General features: G+C 39.6%; 1 protein-coding gene across 1 annotated transcript; it reads right to left on the bottom strand.

Annotated features, from left to right (window-relative positions):
• Positions 1 to 2,666: 2,666 nt before the first annotated feature.
• On the bottom strand, positions 2,667 to 18,496 carry slc71a2a (solute carrier family 71 member 2a). The gene is made up of 12 exons (XM_085357944.1): positions 18,345 to 18,496; positions 12,199 to 12,297; positions 9,636 to 9,698; positions 9,247 to 9,374; positions 8,676 to 8,790; positions 8,269 to 8,487; positions 6,522 to 6,635; positions 5,218 to 5,289; positions 4,807 to 4,919; positions 4,572 to 4,669; positions 4,258 to 4,421; positions 2,667 to 3,330 (listed from the first exon to the last, which is right to left on the bottom strand). Exons 1-12 carry the CDS (start codon positions 18,360 to 18,362, stop codon positions 3,058 to 3,060), a joined length of 1,476 nt encoding a protein of 491 aa, XP_085214070.1. The 5' UTR covers positions 18,363 to 18,496; the 3' UTR covers positions 2,667 to 3,057.
• Positions 18,497 to 18,943: the final 447 nt, after the last annotated feature.

Genomic DNA, 18,943 nt, shown 5'->3' with positions numbered 1-18,943 from the left:
AATGATGAGCTGCAGCTGATTGGGGTAAAGAGAAGCAGTTATATGGCTCTTGGGAAAACAAATGACAGCTGGTGTGAGTATGGAGAAAGGACTAAGAAACAAAGTGTTGTTGAACTGCTTTTATTTCCAATAACCAACGACTGGCTTGTACACTTCCAGACAAGACGATAGACAATGTGTATTTACAGTGTACGACCCATGTACACGTGTCCTGTCCATGTACAATATTTACACTGTAGAGTCAGCTGGACTGCTGGTGAAGGAACTGAGTGTATGCAGTGGAGGATCAATTAAACCTCAGTGTTCACATACACACTAATATCCTGGCTAGGATCTGGGCTCTGTTTGTACTTGAAACTCAGTCACCCTGAAATGAATTTTAGAGTTCATTTAATGAAGGAGGCTAAAAAAAATAGCAGATAAGGTAGCTTTTATCCAGCACCATTTGATTTCATTAAGGTGGACCTATTCTGCTTTTCTGTTCTTCCAAGTGACAAATGTTTAGAATAAATAAAGCCAAATTCTCAAACATTGAGGTACAAACATTGTATGTACAAGCAATTTTAAACGGCTCTAAGTGTTTGGTACATATGTTTTTTTCTGCTCTTCGCTCTGTATGATGTCAAAGAGAGGGTCCTTATATGGTTATCAGCATAGAAGCCCCACCCACGTGCTGGTCAAGTTTTTGTTAGTGAGGGGAAGCCAATCAGAAAAAGGCTGGCTCGCTCAAAGACCTTGGTAAAAATAAGAAAAATGATTGGACTTCCCAATACGATTTAGCCATAAGTTTGGCTAAGATTTAAAGTAAAATATCAACTTAGCTGCACAAAGGCCTCGTATAAGATAAACAGGGACTATTTTGACCCATGAATCATGCAAAACTGAAGTTGAAGAGTAATACATACAGAGCTGGAAATGAGTAGAACAGGCTCAGGTAAAATAGATGCTTCATGGTCTAAAAATGACCAAATATATGCTTAACGGGAAAGTGCGAGTTTTATCTGTTTCACACTCGATGCCATGAGAGGAAGAAAATACTTATCCTTGCAATGTAAAAATATTTCAGCTTTAAGAAAAAATATGTTTGATCCCAATAAGCTGACTTTCTCCTGTAGGGTGAGGACATTAGCCAGAAATGGAAGACAAGCTTATTGTTAGCAGAGACAGAACAAAAAAATAAAAATAGGAGCAAGGACTTCCTGGTAGATTCAGAAAATGTGCCATTTTAACTCCACTCCAGGTACTGGTCGTACTCCTCTTCCTAACTTCTGCTGTTTGGGTGAATATTTGTGCCTTCGTGTGTGTGTGTGTGTGTGTGTAGGGGGGGTTTACGCATAAGAATGACTGGTCTGCAGTGGTTAAGGCAAAAAGTCAGTTTTACTTTTCTTAACAGGAAGTACTTCCTGTTAATTTTAAGTTTGAGTAAATTAAAAGCTGATGTGTTTTTGGGTTGTTGTTTTTTTGCAGAAAGTCAAAACCTGTTTGGTGGGTGAAACTTTGAGTTTCACATAAATACTGATCATTGGGATACTAGTGTGCAGGTAAATATACTCAGGTGTAAGAACGAGAAAATGGACTGGTTGTCCGTGTGACCTGAATGAATTTAAAAATGACTGTTGGTCTTGTGTAACAGTTAAGCTGCGTAGTCGAACCACCCCACCCTCATCCCACTGAGCTACCACACAACCACAACAAGCAAGCCAATCCCACAGCTCAGTGACAATATATACAAACCATAATATCTTTCACATGTACATTTACATTTTAAGGTCATAAAGCCAGTCACTATGTACACTCTGTGCCATTTATACACTTTTAAACTCCTCAGCATACGTTGGAAATCTTCTCTAAAGCTCTTGTAGAATCTCTCTCCGGTGCTTCAAGTATAAGTTCATTCACAGGAATTATCACTGCTGCCAGGGGAAACACATACACCTCGTGTCGGCAGTATTTTTGCAAGTTAAAAGTAAAACTTGCATGAAAATACAGGGAGGCAAAGCACCCAGTTGAAGAGAAGAAGACAGGCAAAGACACTGGGTGGCCACAGGTACAGCCGTGTGAGGATGTTCCCACTGCCAGCAGCCAGCAGCACTTTTATAAAGTGACTTTGAAAGATAAAAAAATAAAACACAAGTGATGGAAGATAAGAAAAACAAGATTGATTGTGAGGTAGAGTCACAAACTGGTACACTAAAGTGGGAAAAATAAAGGTAAAATCTATGTGGTGAAGAGGCTCTGTTGAGAATAAAAAGTTTTTAAAAAATTATCTGCATCTTTTGGATCGCCTGAGCTTTAGTTTTGCTCTGGTTTACATTTAAAGAAGGAAAGAAACAAAAAGATTAAATTGATATTTCAGGTGGTTGACTCGTCTCTCAGCTTGTCACATTCACACCTCAGTTAGCACTCTTAGTTCATAGCAAGTAAGATACTGTACAATTAAAAAAAATTTAAAAAATAGCATTACCTGTAACTAAAAAAGAAACCTTAACAACAACAACAATAAAAAGAGAGAGTATAAATCAACACAGATGTTTTGGCTGCCTTAAATACGATGCAGACGTGTTTCTTTTGTACGAGAACCAGAGAAAAACACAGCGTCAGAATGATACAGCTAAAAGGTAAAAACACCTTTTCTTAAAGATTAAAGATAAACAAAAACCCTTCAGTGAAAACTTCAAATATACTTTCTGTTAAAGTGGGCAGATCCTAAACCAGCCACGCCTCCTTCTCCATTAAAAAACCCCAAAAAAACCAAAAAACTACACAAAACTTGGTCCCTCCTCTTGTTTCCTGTCAGGCAACTAATCGTCTTTGATTCCTCTCTCCGATCGCATGATGACATCTTGTCCGCAGCTCTTTGACGAATCATTACCTCACTGGTCACATGATGTCACAGATCTGTGAATAAAAATGTTAGTCCCACCTTCCAGCAAATAGCTCCCTCCAGCCAATCAGTAAAAGTACACTTAGTTCTGCCGGACGGCAAAAAAATGTGTTCTTTGTTACAAAGCGTCACTCGATCAAACCACGCCTTTAGCCCCGCCCTCCACCTGTCCATCAAACGATGCTGTCGTGCAGCAGCGGCTCAAAGTCCGCGTCGCAGGCTGCGGGCGGGCTCTCCTCATCGCTGCCTGGCAGCGGCGTGTTGATGTGGACACCGGCCAGCGAGGACATGGACTCTTTACTGTCAGGGTGGGGCTTGTCATTGAGGGACAGCTGGGAGGAAGAGGAGGAGCAAGAGGTTTTCTCAGGGATGAAGAGAGCGACAAGGAAAGCGATGACCACGGTGCATGCCCCTAACAGGAAGGGCGGGCCTGGGATTAGCGCTCGCTAGGAGAAAGGGAGAAAAATAAAGCTAATTTCAACAACAAAGCACATTTAAGTGCAGTTAATTACTGACATGAGGATGGAGTCACCTGCTAATTTTAAGCCTAAAATAGCCAATCGTGTGAATTACAAAAAAAATAAAAATCACTGTAAAATTGGTATGAAGTGAGACACTATCCTTACAGACCAAAACCACTTCTCTGTAGCAGACTGTAAACTTGTTTACTTTTGCTGTAAAGTTGCATTTTGCAAGCCGCCTCAAGTGGCCATTAGAGGAACTGCAGTTTCTGGCATATTCAGTTTACAGCCCTTAAGACTTCTCCTTGGCTTGTGTTACTTTTAAATTGTTGTGGAAAACACATCTAAAAACAATCAATGACTCCATGACATCACCGGAACCTAAATAAAGGTTCAATAGGAAGAAAATGTCTTTATTTATTTCAAATGGCTGTATGGAATTAAGTTCCTTCATCCCGCACTTTTCCTGTGAATGTTGAAGGTGACCACATCCCAGTTTTAAAGCCCCAACTTTATAAGATGAGTAAGGTCATTTTCTCATTGGCTTCTTTGCAGTCAGACTTCTTATTGGGACCATATAAGGCTCACCCTGCTGGCTACTAAAGATAATGCTGATTTAAGGCACTACAGCACAGACCTGGAAGCCATAACTGTTCCAAAAGCGACAGGCTTCTCCAGTAGTACCTACTTGACTTGACTGTTCCCAGTTTTGGTGACAACAATAGAGAATGTCGAGGAGATGGTGTACCTGTTGCTCTGTCTATGGCTTTTTGTCAGACTCAGGGACCACAATGCTGATTTTTTCAAAAATGCTGGTTTTGAATTTTTTTTCCAGAAGTCACTAGTCACTAGAAGTAAGTAGGCACTAGCGAAAAAGAGGCATTACTGTCAGGATTGGAGTGCATGCTGTACCTCAGTGGGACTGTCCAGTGGCAGGGGGTCGATGTTGTAGTCTCCCTGGATGGGGTCCATGGAATTAAACTCGACGTTGAAGAGAAAGAAGATGAATCCATACAGAGCTGGGCCGAGGCCGTTACACAGACCTCTGATGCCTGTGATCATCCCCTGCACCACGCCTGCAACAGGGCGGAAGAAGAAAGGTCATGAAGGCGCAGCAATGCAAGAGTTATTTTACTTCCTGGTTAAGTAACAAAAACCACAATCTGAAACATCTATTACACAACAGTGACCTACTGAAGTGCGAGAGGACAGATTTTATTTGTCACCTTGTTTATCGGGATCAGCAGACTGTGACACCAAAGCAGAAACTGCTGGGAAGGTGATGGAGGACATCGCTGCTACAGCACCAGCAGCCCACATCATCCTGTTGCAAATATACATATTTATACTTGGTTAAAGATGTGCATATCTGGTCTTTTTGTGAGTTGGAACTTAAAGCAAATACCAAAATGTAGTGCAAATAATTGCCTGCTACACAAGCACACACTCAGCAACTCTCACCATGGCTCTGATCCAAAGCCGTACCAGGCCAGCTGAAGGATCTGGAAGCCCAAACCTAACAGAACAGTGTTTTTAGTACCCAGAGTTCTCATCAGCAGAGTGAGGAAGAGAGTCTGTGGGCAAAGAGGAGACGAGAATTTACAATTATTTAACAGTTCACTAGAATTTATTAACATCTCTTATCGTAATAAGCAGTGTAAGTATAAAGTTGACAGAGAACAAGTCACCCAAGTGTGTATGTTAACTATCAGCCTAAATATTTACTGATGCACTGCTTATGAGGGTGAGTTGTTCTTCTTGTTTATGGAAACTAAAATAAAACAGCGATTTTTTTCAATTATATCCTAATGTGTGTGTAAAATAGGCTTATATTTAAAAGGAGTAATAAATAGCCTCTAACGTGTTGGTTACCTGAGCTACAATGGACAGAATGCCCACAACTCCTATAAAAACAGCGAGGGTCGTTGAGGAGAAGTTTATGACCTGGAAAGAGACAAGAAATAATTTTTATTGATACTATATAAGACAACATAATTTTGTTCCACATTTTTAATTGATAAAACAAGAGAATTGCAGCTCAACATGGGTCAAGTGGGTAGTGAATTAATTCTGAACATATAGTTAAGATCAAAGTAAGCAGGTATTCACACATCAAAAGAGTTGCAGCTTCATGCCCTGCCAAGAGCTCCACTTAATAAATAAGATGATATCATCTGCATAAAAACTAACATTGCAATGTTCAGTTGAAAAGTAAATATTTATGTACAGAGGAAATTGCAAAGGCCCTGATCTAGGCCCACAAATCTATGATTCGTTAATTTTGTCTTACCTAAATTTGTTTGTACTCTATGAATTCATTTATGACTCCCTCAGAACATGAAGGTCTAGCTGACTTAGAAAATTAATTCACACAACATTCAACTAACTACTGCTTATAATGATTATGATTATTTTTGCAGTTTGGTCATTTACAATTTTCCAAAACACCATAAGCCATAAAGTCTCAGAATTAGAATTAAATGCATAAAATAAGACATAAAATATACATAAAGAAAACCTATTCTTACAGGCGTTATCCAATCCTATCTTCTTCATTCATTAAAAACTTCCATCCTTGCTGGATGTCATCACTTATAGTCAGATTTCAGTGAATTTCTAACAGATCAGTTGCGCCTATTCTGGCATCCTCCTCGGACCCTATTGTTCCAGTTTATTCAGTCAGATTTTCTCCTGGTTTTTTAGCTCAGCGTGTGGTCTTCTGTCTTATATCGCCACCTCTTTCTCAATTTCACCTCAAGGTAAACATGTCTCAATGTGAAGAGACATGTAAGTGTGCAGATTGCACATCGGGTTTCCACGAGTTCACTGATTTCAAATAATTCACTAATATATGCACGGTAGAATAAACAAAAATGGCCTGTGAAAGGTTTATGAATCTGTCAGTTACTTTGCACATATACTTATTTTTTGTGCAGGTAAGAACATTTTTACACACATATTTCAGAATGAGGAAGATTTAATGTAAAGACAGACACAAAAGAATGGCTGACCGTCGATGCAGCAATGTGATCCGTGGCTTAAGTGTTTCACGCTACAGCTAATGACCCTGTCTGCTGTGTGACTGTTGGTAGATTCGTGGTAATAGTATTCTTAACAACATCAATACCAGCATTGACGCTAATATTCTTGGAAAATGAGTGCGTCAGGTGGCTCACCTGTCTCAGGTAAAGGAAAAAACTGGAGTACTGTCCGGCCTCAGGTAGGTAAGACAGGAACACGGTGATACAGATCAGTAAGACTGTGGAGTCCTGGCCCACCTTCCTCAGAGACTGAAGGAGAGAGATAAAGAAAGAGAGAGGGAGAGAGAGACAGGAAATACAACACCGAGGCTGTCAGATGATCAGTTAGTCTTCAGTTAGTGTCTGGGATTCAAAGGGTCAATGTTACAGGTTCTGACGTGCAAATGACTTGCATCTCATTTCTCTTTATTCCCCCCCCCCTAACAGAAATGAGCTGTCATGCATTATATAATGTTATAGCATCATTAAATTATTAAAATAAAGTTACTGCGTTGAGGAACATTTACATACTGTGTCCGAAAACAGAGAAGAGAGTCAAATCACTGAGGAAAGGCTTCATGCAACTACAAAATACACTATGACTTAGGGCTGGGCGATATGGCCTAAAATCCATATCACGGTATAATTTGAAGCACGTGCAGTAACGATATATATCGCGATATATTCTTTTCTTCTGTATAACGTATTTTCCACACTATAAGGCACACTTAAAATCCTTTAATTTTCTCAAAAATCGAGAGTGTGCCTTATGTATGAATTCTGGTTGTGGTTACTGACCTCGAACCGATTTGGGCGTGCAGAAATCTGTTAAAAAATGTTTTAGTACAACTTTGGTAAGCTGCACTGCTTGATGGATTGTCAGAGCATTACGGCTGCCATAGTGAAGAGCTTCGGAGTAATCTGGGTCAAAAACTCCGTCCTGTTCAGATTCCAAAGTCAAACGAACAGAGTTAAAAACGGTCTAAATTCTTTCATCTTTAATAAAATCATCAACGTTGCTGCTTTTCCAGGTGTAACAATTGAGTTTAACATCCAGGCATCCATGAAAACAGATTTATTAAATTTAATGGAGTTAGCAGGTTAAGTTAACAGGAAGTTAGCTCGCTAGTACCACTTAAACATAACAGACCATGTTCTGACTGAGAGATTTTTGAAACGAATTAAAACGTACAGCTCTGCTACCACTTCCAACATAAGTGAAGACAGAAAACGAAACAGCAGTGGCGTTTGCAGGGTTACTGAAGTTGGACTACCTGGTATATAATGTTGTGCTACGTGATTGCTAGCGACACAGCTATGTTAGCATAACATTAGCACAGTGAAGCTGGAGGATGAACGCCAACTTTTTTTTCCACTCCATAAAAGTTAACGTGAGGGATTCTGGTGGTTAGGGGCAAATGCAATCGCATAGCAGGATGCTATACACGGGCCAAACTTCAGTCAGGAGAATAACTGAGATTATTCATCCACAATACGAGGTTTGTCATTAATATACTGCAACAACATGGGAATAGAGCAGCTGCGAGAGAATTCAACATTAATGAATCAATGTTACAGAAGTGGAGGAAGCGCAGTTTTTGGCTTTCCCCATATTTCAAAAGTGCTTCATCTCTTTGCTATGACTGTCGCTCGCCATAATTTGCAGAGGATAATGGTTGTAGCCGCTGCGATGCTTTCGACCAAAACAGGCGCAGCTTGATGACATCATCAACATGCGCTATCACGGTAGAGCGGTATAGTCAAAATCTCGATCGTTGGCCAAATTTATATCATTTCTATCGTATATAGTTTTTATCGCCCACCCCTAACCAGAGTAATCTGATTTGAGCTCATTATTTAACCAGCTAATCAAATATGGTTCTGTAAACGATTAGTTACTGACAGCAAATGGGTCGGCCTGCTCCCAGGAAATGGGCGTCCCCCAGCTGCTGAGCCTCATCTTGTCCGGCAAAGACTCGGGCACGGCCAGCAGGATGAAGCAGATGTCAGCCAGAGCGATCAGCGTGGCCACCAGAACCACCAGATTGTCCCCGTACCAGGCAGAAAGGTACGCTCCGATGGCCGGGCTCGTCACCAGGCTGGCTGCAAAGGTGGCCGACACCTGAAGGGATGAATTTCAACAGAGCACAGCTCAGGTATTTTTCTGTCCTGAGTCATGTCTGCACACAGATTAAGCTGATCTGTCAGTTTCTTTTCGTGTAAGATTCAGTTTCAGGAATTCAATACCATCAACAGTCTGTCTGCCTGATGCACTGTTTGATTTTAGGGGTGTACATTAGGACTCCTTACCAGACCATAGGCTGTACTCCTCTCTCTCTCATCCGTAACATCGGCAACGTAGGCGAAGATGACTGAGAAAGTCACGGAGAAAGCTCCAGACATGGAGATCATGGCGAAGTACCACCTGGAGGAAGTGAAAAATAGATTCAGTTTCAAGAAGACTGATACGAGAATTTAAACTTCTCTGACTCTCTAATTGACTGAAATCCAGCAGTGAATTGATTTTTGACAGGCACACTGAAATATTTCATTAAAAGATTGACTATTTCACTCAGGTCGGATCCATTAGAGCAGCAGTTCCTAACCTTTTACATCTGATGTAACTGCCCAGCAACACTGTTTATGTTCAACTGCATAATGCTGTACACATTTTAAACTCAATATCAACTAGTTTGAACTCTTTGTGTCTCAGTTTAATCAACAATGTTACTTAAGATTCTAACTCACATTTCAATTGCTTGAAATCTTGCTATTTCAACTATTAATTTGTGTTAGCTCAGAAGGTAAATGCTAGCCATACTTTCCGATGTAACCTTTTTTAGTCATAATATTGTTGCAACAGAGAATATTAGAGTCCTACCAGGGGCTGAGCCTCATCAGAGGGATTGGAGCACAGGTGAAGAAGACGGTGACCAAAAGGAAGGACCGCCTGCCCCATACATCTGACAACGCACCAATCAGAGGCGCAGACATGAATGACAGCAGACCCTAGAAAGGCGGAGTCAATGATAAAAACTGTTTAAAAAAGTTGCAGCAACAGTGAAATATATCTGTGTGGTCATGCCATGCTTGATTCATCTTTTATTCATGACGGTTTTCTGTCATTATTACTTATCACGCCTAAAGTCTAGATATCGTTCAAAAATGACCCATTTCATTGTAGCTATTTTCCTAAATCACTGTTACACCCGTTTAATCTGTATAGCATCAACAGAATGAGTCACAAAATGGAAAAGTTGAGTTTCTTACCTTCACGCCCTGAATGAGTCCATTCATCAGGAATGTGTGCTGGGGAAATGTTTCATGCAAAACCTAAGAAAAAAGATACAACACCATCACGGATGAAACAGTATGAAGCAAGGTACAGAATGTATGCAGTTAGAGCTGGAAAGTCTTGGACAACTTTCACAATTTTTCATTAAAAACTATTAAAAATAAAACAATCAAGCCACTGGAAATAAGGCTGTGTATAAAAATAACAGTAATTTCTCATTGGTTAATGCAAAGGTTTTTTTTAACCCCTCAAATTACATCTTATGATCTATACTTCATTCACACTCTGACATCCCTGGACTCGCACCAGTTTGCATACAGGGAGAACCGGTCAACCGAGGATGCGATCGCCACAGTGCTGCACACATTACTGAAGCACTTGGAACACAGGAACACCTATGCACGGCTCCTCTTTGTAGACTACAGCTCGGCTTTTAATACCATCCGGCCATACAAACTCCGTCCCAAACTCCACCAACTGGGACTTAACTCCTCTCTGTGCAACTGGATTGTGGACTTCCTCACTAACCGTAGACAGAGTGTCAGAGTGGGTAAGAACACCTCTTCCACCCTTGTGGTCAACACCGGTGCCCCTCAGGGGTGTGTTCTGAGCCCTCTGCTATACACTCTCTTCACCCATGACTGTATTTCCTCCTGCGCGTCCAATCTCATTGTTAAGTTTGCAGATGACACTACAGTGCTCGGACTTATATCCAACAATGATGAGACAAACTATAGGACAGAGGCGCAACAACTAGAGTCATGGTGCCACGACAATAACTTGGTCTTAAACACCAAAAAGACCAAGGAGATCATTGTAGATTTCCGGAAGAGGGGTCATAACAACCATCTGCCTCTCTTCATTGGCAGTGAGGCGGTGGAGAGGGTGAGCAGTTTTAAATTCTTGGGGGTAACTGTGACCGAGGACCTGTCCTGGGGCAACCATATCACCTCAGTTGTACGGAAGGCCCAACAGCGCCTCTACTACCTGAGGAGACTGCGGAGCGCACACATTCCCAGATCTCTGATGTTGAACTTCTACAACTGTGCCATCAGCAGCGTTCTGACGTATGGATTTCTAGTGTGGTTCCCCAGCTGCACCAAGGCTGATCAGCAAGCACTCCAGCGGGTGGTGAAAGAAGCTGGCAGAATTATTGGAACAAGTCTGCCAGAGATCAGTAATATCTTCCCCACTCGCTGTCTGAGGAGGGTGCACAGTATCCTGCGGGACCAACATCACCCTGCGCGCCACCTTTTCCATCTGCTGCCCTCAGGGAGAAGGTACAGGTCTATACAGGCCAGAACATCCAGACTGGCCAACAGCCTGTATCCACAGGCTGTGAGGCTCCTGAACTCTCTGCCCCCCTCTCACGGACAATAACCATATCCAACTTCTTAATAGCAATGAACTGGTCTGCATTGGTGCATCATATCTTTATTCTCTTCCCCCTCCTGCCCCCCTCTTTCTTAAATAGATAACTATCATATCTGATATCATATCTCACAGTACAATAATATTGAATGGGTTGCATTGTTGTATTTTGTCATGTTTCTCAGGTCTTTGTCTGAATTTATACGAACATTATTGCTAAGGATTGTCTTATTGCATTGGAGTCACACTGGGTTAAATATGTACACTTGGGTTTTAAGGGGTATTTATTATTTTCTTCTTTTTTTTGGGTTGTATGGAAGCCCCAAACGCAATTTCATTGTTCTTGACAATGACAATAAATAAATAAATACTAAAAAAAAAATAAATACATATTTAATTTCCAAAGTTTAAAATTTAACTCATCTTGATCTGCAACATATATGCTATTTATGTACTTTGGAACACAAAGGACTAAGATACACCTGCTGATCTTACAAACAATCACAGCCAAATTTCCCAGATTAAGGTTTAAGTCTAGTCCCAAACTTAAAGAAAGACTCAGTGGAGATGTCCACTGAAAATATTTATGGTCTAGGACTGGGAAACACACATAATCAAAACACATAAAATTACTCTGATATTCTTTTACCATATTTAGATTTGTATTATTTTAATGCTTTCAAATGCATGTAGATGAGATTTGTTAATACAAAATCACTACTTTTTCTAATGCTTTACATTTTGACAAACCTACATTCACAAAACCAAACCCTCTTCCAGAGAACAGAATAAAGACTGGATTACTACCAAAGGGTTCATTTTGGTTGTAATAGGGGTTTTGTCCCATATTGATGTAAAATAGCCATATAGTGCCAGTCAGATTTGAGAAGGACAATCCAATAATATAGATTTTTCAACATCTTCTTCTAACTATAAACAATATAGCTCAGTCTTAATTCAGTAAGTGCTAAATCCATTGTAAAATGCAAAGCAGACCTGGAAAAACGGACTAACAGTGAAAAGGACACTGACATCATCTCTGCAATAATGCTGCCTACACAGCATGACTAATTTTCATTTCTTGTTTGGTCTTATTCACACGGAGGCTTTGAATGAACCGGGGTAGCTATATAGATGTTAATGTAAAAACCAATCGGTGTTACTCACAGTGAGCATGGGTGTGGTGAGTAAACCCCAGGAGAAAAACTCCAGGAAGATCACCACCACGGCATGATACACGCTGGGCCTGCCAATGCCCTGCTGGAGCTGAAACGAAAGAGAAACAACACAGACATGTGTCATATGATCATGAATGGATTTTAAGGTGGTATTTCAGCAGGACTTTAAACAATCATCCATTGAGTTTTAATGGTTTCCCTTCGTTCCAGGCCCTTATTTTGTGTTTTTTGGTACAAAAAGTCAACTTTCACAGACAGACGCTGGTTACCTGCCATTTTTTGTCTCAACATGACATTATCATCATCACATGGTAATGTTGTTGAGAGCGGGGACTGTTTCCAACATTGTCCCCTAGGGTCTGACATCTAGGATTTGCCAGTGAATACTGAAATTATTGACACACCAAGTCAGAATTTATGTGCAAAATATTTGCAAAAATTCATGGAAAATCTTTTGTTTCTTCTTGCGTTCCAGAGCTAAAACGTCACATGATAAAAAAATGATTCTCGTGTCTTCCAAAATTAGGTTTTACTAATAAATCCGTGTCTACTTAATAAGGTTGCAACATGCCGGTGAGAGACAGCAGCCTACGATTGTCATCTTTTCTCCACCTACCTGGTACCCCTCTTATTTAGCGAATTATGTGAGCCATCACCACAGGTTGAGGCCACCATTACAACAAATGCCACCAGATAAAGGTGAACCACTGGAACACAAACGAATCTTCGTCGCACTCATACGAACCAAAGATTTTGCGTTCCTGCAAACAAATAACAGCATTACAATCCTTCCTCAAACACAGTACCAGCCGCGGCCATTTTCTTCTCGCTTCGCCAAGGCTGCATGGCCAGAAGCATGAAAAGCAAATCATCATTGTTGTCGTTAAAGCTTGGACCAGCGTGACTATGAACCAGACTTGGTGTGAGGCAAGATTTACATTTGTTTTTAACTGGATTTCAGTGTTTTAGAAGCATAAACCGAGGTAATGGTTTTTTGGAAGGGATAAACACATAGGGTTAAATAAGACACTTTTTATGGCAGACAGGTAAAACTGCAGCCTCAACTGAACCCATTTTCTAACACGTTTTAAAGATGATTAAAACACAGCGAGTATTAAAACTGGAGCACAGCACATGAAGTGATTACCAGCCGGCTGACACAGATACACAGGATTTAGGTGGCAAATTGGACCATTTTCTATATTTAGTTTGACTAAAAGCAGGTTTCACTAGCACACATTAGAACCACATAGATTATGTGTTACTCTTGGCTGTCCTTCTGTACAAATAATTTTCACAAGAGCAGGAGTGATGTGGAAAAGATTCCTGTACGACCAAATACAACATTCTTCTTTAGTGACTCCATAAAATGACACGATTAAGAAATTATATTTGCATAATTTAAAATTATGGGTAATAACTTTTGTTTGTTTGTTTTTTGCAGGAATTAGCCAATTTGTGTGGCAGGTGTTGTGGGAAATAAATACTTCTAATTACCACACTAACATGTACATCATGGTTATTTGTCTTTTTAGTGTTTGTGCACAAAATATTGGAAATATTACAAAACTATAAAACTAATATCCCCCATGTGTTATGTTTATTTAAATGTTGTTGTATTTCATTTATATTACGGTGTTAAAATCATACTAGAATACCCTAAATACATAACTCATTTAATAATTCTTTTATTTTTTATAGTATTATTGAAACAAATAAAAAAAAATTTTAAGTACTAACAGGAGACAATTGTCTACATAAATGTAATGTTTGTACAATTTGTGTTTAAAAAAATTATAAACAGAAATGAATGAAAAGTATAAATAATGAGATTAGAACATGTCAGAAAAGTTGTCATATATCACCATCTGAGGGCAGCTGGAGCTGAATGGTTCAACTGCATTTTTATAGAGAGAAATAGAAGAAGGCTTGGAGAAAATTGAGCAAAAATATTTTATGATTTTATGGTAAATTCTGCATGACACAAACCATAAATTGTCTATGGTAAATAGACAATAAATGATCAAACAGTAACTAAATATGAAGCTAATGCTGAGCCCAGCTTTTTGGACTTGCCTGGACTTTGTCAGCATCCTGAAGTGATAAAAGGTTTAGTTTGAGGCTTTGCAGAAAGATCTCTGCTGAAGCCAAAGCACATTTACTCCATAATGCTATATTATTACACAACGCACTTAACCACCTACCTGAGCGTTACACAGTGGGGCTGTGTTTTTACAGATTTACTAGAGAGGTTGTAATGCATGTACCCAGATGAGCTGCAGAGCTGCAAAGCTGCCACTAGTGCTGTTGTCCTAAAGGCATTTACAGGCAGTTTCTACTAGACATGCATTAACTATGTACCGTACAACCATGCTTTCACCTTTCGCTACAATTAAATATTAAGTGACGCTTTTAAACTGCATTTGCTGACCACATTAACAAACAACCCATTACTAAAAAAGCTATTGGTCTCTTTTAGTCTTGCTACCTTTGTTTATCTAGTTCCTGCTGTGATTTAAGTTAAATATAAAATTTAATTCCCGCCTCTCCTGTTTCCCCCATATCTTATTGTTAAGCTCTGTCACTGTGTTAGGTGTTCCTCTTTTATTTTGGTAGTCTTTATCTTTTGTATTTAGTTTTACTTCCTCTGTTATCATTGATTCGTTTCAGCTGTCTTCCAGGTGTTTCCCCTTCCCTTGATTAGCTCCAGTGTGTCCTGTGAATATGTAAGCTTCAGTTTCTTTTTGTCCTTTGTCATATTGTCTGCTGTATTGTTTGCTCTAACGACTAGTTAGCAAAGTGCTCTAACAGTTACTTTGCTGATGACCTCATGGTCTTAGTGGCTAGTTTTAAGTTTTTAATAGAACAAGATGTTCTTTTGGTAGATTTTGGTCACTTTCAGAGAGAAACAGATCATAAAGCTACATATGCTTTACACTATAGTTACCACATGTTTAATGTCACTTCACCTCCTCACTTGTTTTTCTTGCAAGTTCAATTTAAGCCTCTTACCAATTTAGTTTTCCATTTAATTGTAATTGTAGCAAATGATAGATGCATTTTGTATGTTCCCCAGGAATGTGTTACCTAATGCTTGCACTAGCATAAAATCAGTTCAATATTAGGCTGGGTATTTTGCAGACATTTTAAGTGACAAACATGACACTTCAAATAATCCAAAACTGAAACCACTATGAAAATTTGCTACAGCAAAAATAGTGGCAGAAATATAACTTAATATAACTTAAGCTTAACTTGGGGCAAATTCCGCAAAATATGTAAGTAAATAAGTAGACAAGTGTCCTAACCAATCAAATTTGAGTTCACGTAGACCAGAGGCTCCGAAAGTGTGGGGGGATGCACAGCCAATATTGTGGGGGGGGGAGTGCGGTATGAAAGGAAAAAAAACAAAAAAAAAAACACATCGGGAGCAGCGCTGGGCTCTCCAAATCACAGACAAACAGTATCCCACATTCTTGATTTTTAGTTCACAAACACTTGTTGTAATGACTAACTACTCCTGACATTTTGGAGATGTTAGCTCTTTATACAGGAAAGTTACAGTGAGATACAAATAATATCAGGCTGATCCTGCCACGATTTGTTCCCCTGGTTCAAATCACAGACAAACATTATCCAACAGCTGTTTATGTTTTTAAACCCATTTTGCACAGAGAGACATTTTTTGAAAAATGTATTGATAGCAATGTTGAATATTATTACACAGGAAAAAACAACTACATGTAAAATAATCACACCGTGACGCCTCTGCCTTTCTAAATGGAGGACCAGTAAATCTGTGTGTATATGTAAGTGTGTAAAACCTGAAGATAGTCAGATTGTTGTATGTTGTCTCTATCTGCCATTCATCTCATGTAAACAATAACGTGGCGCACAGCATGACGTGAAAAAAGGCACATACCTTTGACGAACTCTGTATTCCTCGTCATGTAATACAGACGTAAACGCAAAAACTGAGTTTTAAACAATCTCAATTTTCGGTGATTCGAAAACGCCGTTTACGTGTGGACGAAAGGCCCAAACGCATAGAAACAGCTGCGTTTTCAAAAATACCCGTGTAGGTGTACCCGCGATCATTTTTTCAAAAAAAGTTTGGGAACCACTGACTTAGACAATGACTTAAAATAACTAAATAAATAGGTGCCCTGAGGCAATTGAAGATGGCAGCCGATTTGCAAGACTTGTTTCTAGAAGGTCTCGGGGTCATTTTTGTGAGAAGAAAATCATAGAGGACTGACTCTGTTTGCTCCATCTCTCCAAAACTTGGGAATTTCTTTGAGTTAGGTCTCCCACAACTGCTCCCGTTGATGTCAGTGGTTTCACCTTTGGACTCAGCAATTTAATTTTTTTTTTTTTTTTGAGTAAGGCAGCAGGGATGTGCAGCTTTATTGGCTAAAAATTGGCTATGTTGACTGCTGTCAGCTTATAGGAAAAAAATATTCGTATTTTGTACCACATATCTTGGATTCAACTTAATGAACTTGATAGTGATTATTCAAAGATACCGATTATTAACAAGGTTAGGATTACGACAGTTATTAATTATAACAAAGACTTCTTTGTCTCACTCTGGAATAAACAACAAAAAACCCCAATAAACTAACAACAAATTTTCTCTCATGACAAAACCGTCATTTGAAACAACCCCTTAATGAAGCAATCTTAGCTAATCTTGTGCACCACATACATTTAGTCGTTTCAGTGATTTCCACTGAGAAGCAATTTAATCATTCAGCTTGTTAAATATGAAAAAATAGTGGAAAATTATACTGTCAATTATAGGTGACGCATTCAAGCGAAAAGCTTAAATCCAAAAAGATTATTTCCACTTAATGGTACCAGTTTAAATTAAACTCATTTATTATTGTCTATTATTGTTTGTGTTCAGAGACACTTTGGTGATAAACCACTAAGAAACATATTTATGAGGATCGCTTTGTTTGCTTGAGATAAATAGTAACAAACAAATTGTAGTCTGAAATATCTGTGAAGGCAGATGCTTTTTCCCTTTAAGGCAGAGGTCCTTCTGGCCTCTCAGTACTCTTAATTTTGGCACACCTTGATCACCATACTTCAAACAATTATTCCCATTGATTAAACTTTAATCACCTGGCCAGGAAAATATCAGAAAACAGTGAATGTGCTGTCCATCACAGGTGATGTATTTATGCACCAAACAATACTACTGCTGTTTTATTCCTGGTTTATTATTGTCTTAAATCTTCTCATCAGATTTCTCCCAGATATCTTCTTTCCCTACTAAATCTGAAGATATTCATTTCACCGAGGAAGAAAAGCAGCAAATCTCAGAAAATTGTTCACACTTGCATCACAATCACTGGTGGCTATGGTGGGGGTCTTCAGCTTCTGTAAATGTCTGACTCGTCTTCATGAGGGATGTTAAAATGGACGCTGAGGCTGCGGAGCGATGAGTCTGCAGTGTGCGCCCTCCCCGGGTGAATTTCACGCATGGAGCTGTTATGTAACAGCTGATGGATCCGTCCTGACCACAGCAGCATGCACTAAGCTGCAGCCGTCTGTGTGCCACATTAAACCTGCCCTGTCCTCTCCCCGTTACTGTGCACTCACCTCCAGCCATTTTGGACCAGACCTGCTCTGTCACGGCTGATTATTATTATTAATATTATTATTGCTATTATTATTTTTAAAATAACAACACTGTCACTACTCAAACATCCCATTTTTGCCTTTTCCCCTTTTAGATTTGTTACGTTTTAGGTTTTTAATCATTTGAACAGTAAACACAGTAAAGTATAAATGATTTAAGCAGAAATTTCCACGTTTTGTTGGCATTTTGCTGTGAAAAACACTAAAAACAATCTTCTTTTTAAAGCTGCACTGATTTGATAAACCAGCCTTACGTCATGTGTTTAATTCCCTGTTATGTCATAAACATACAGCCCTTTAATTGTTTATTTATTTGCTGAGAATTGAGTATTATTATGGTTGCGTGGGTGATTGAACTGGACTGAATACACACGTCATTTATTGTCATTGATTATCAATATCTAAAAACACCTGCTGGACAAACAGAGCTGTGCGTTTATAAATGAGCAATAAAATACGAGTAAAAATGGCGGGTCGTGCACCCACCCCAGCTCCGTCCTTCATGATGATCTTCTTGACCAACAGCACTCGGCCGGTGGCTGCCGCCGGTTCTCCCGACGTCTCTTCGCACCTGCCGCGGGTCACGAAGCATCCGTGCCGCGTGGATATCCGCGGTTCTCCGGGCGCTTCCAGGGTGTCTACTTAATGAGTCCCCACGCAGAAGCTAAAACCGAGCTAACGGAGGATAACGATTACAGAAACGGTGACCGGTAATATCCACAGCACCTCTTTCTCTGGATCCTCCGTTCTCTTCAGCACCGAAACGTCCGCAGCAGCTCGGAGACGACGTCACTGACACTCAACACCCAGAGGACTTCCGGCTGGTGCTCTTTTCACAATAAAAGCCGAACATAGTCACGTCATTCCATAGACTGTATATAAAAGATTGAGCCCTCACTGTAATGTCATAAAGTTCGCATTTTGGAGCCTAAACGGCAGAGGTGGGTAGTAACGAGTTACATTTACTGAGTTACATTTACTTGAGTAAGTTTTTGAAAAAAAGTTACTTTTAAAGTACCTTTTTTGCACAATACTTTTTACTTTTACTTGAGTAAATTTGTGAAGGAGAAACAATACTTTTACTC

This window comes from Diplotaxodon limnothrissa, linkage group LG7 (genome assembly GCF_057381915.1).
Source record: "Diplotaxodon limnothrissa isolate DT_005_m linkage group LG7, D_limnothrissa_male_GT1.1, whole genome shotgun sequence".
In the NCBI taxonomy this organism is placed as follows: domain Eukaryota; kingdom Metazoa; phylum Chordata; class Actinopteri; order Cichliformes; family Cichlidae; genus Diplotaxodon; species Diplotaxodon limnothrissa.
This window is presented reverse-complemented; position numbering and strand designations above follow the sequence as displayed.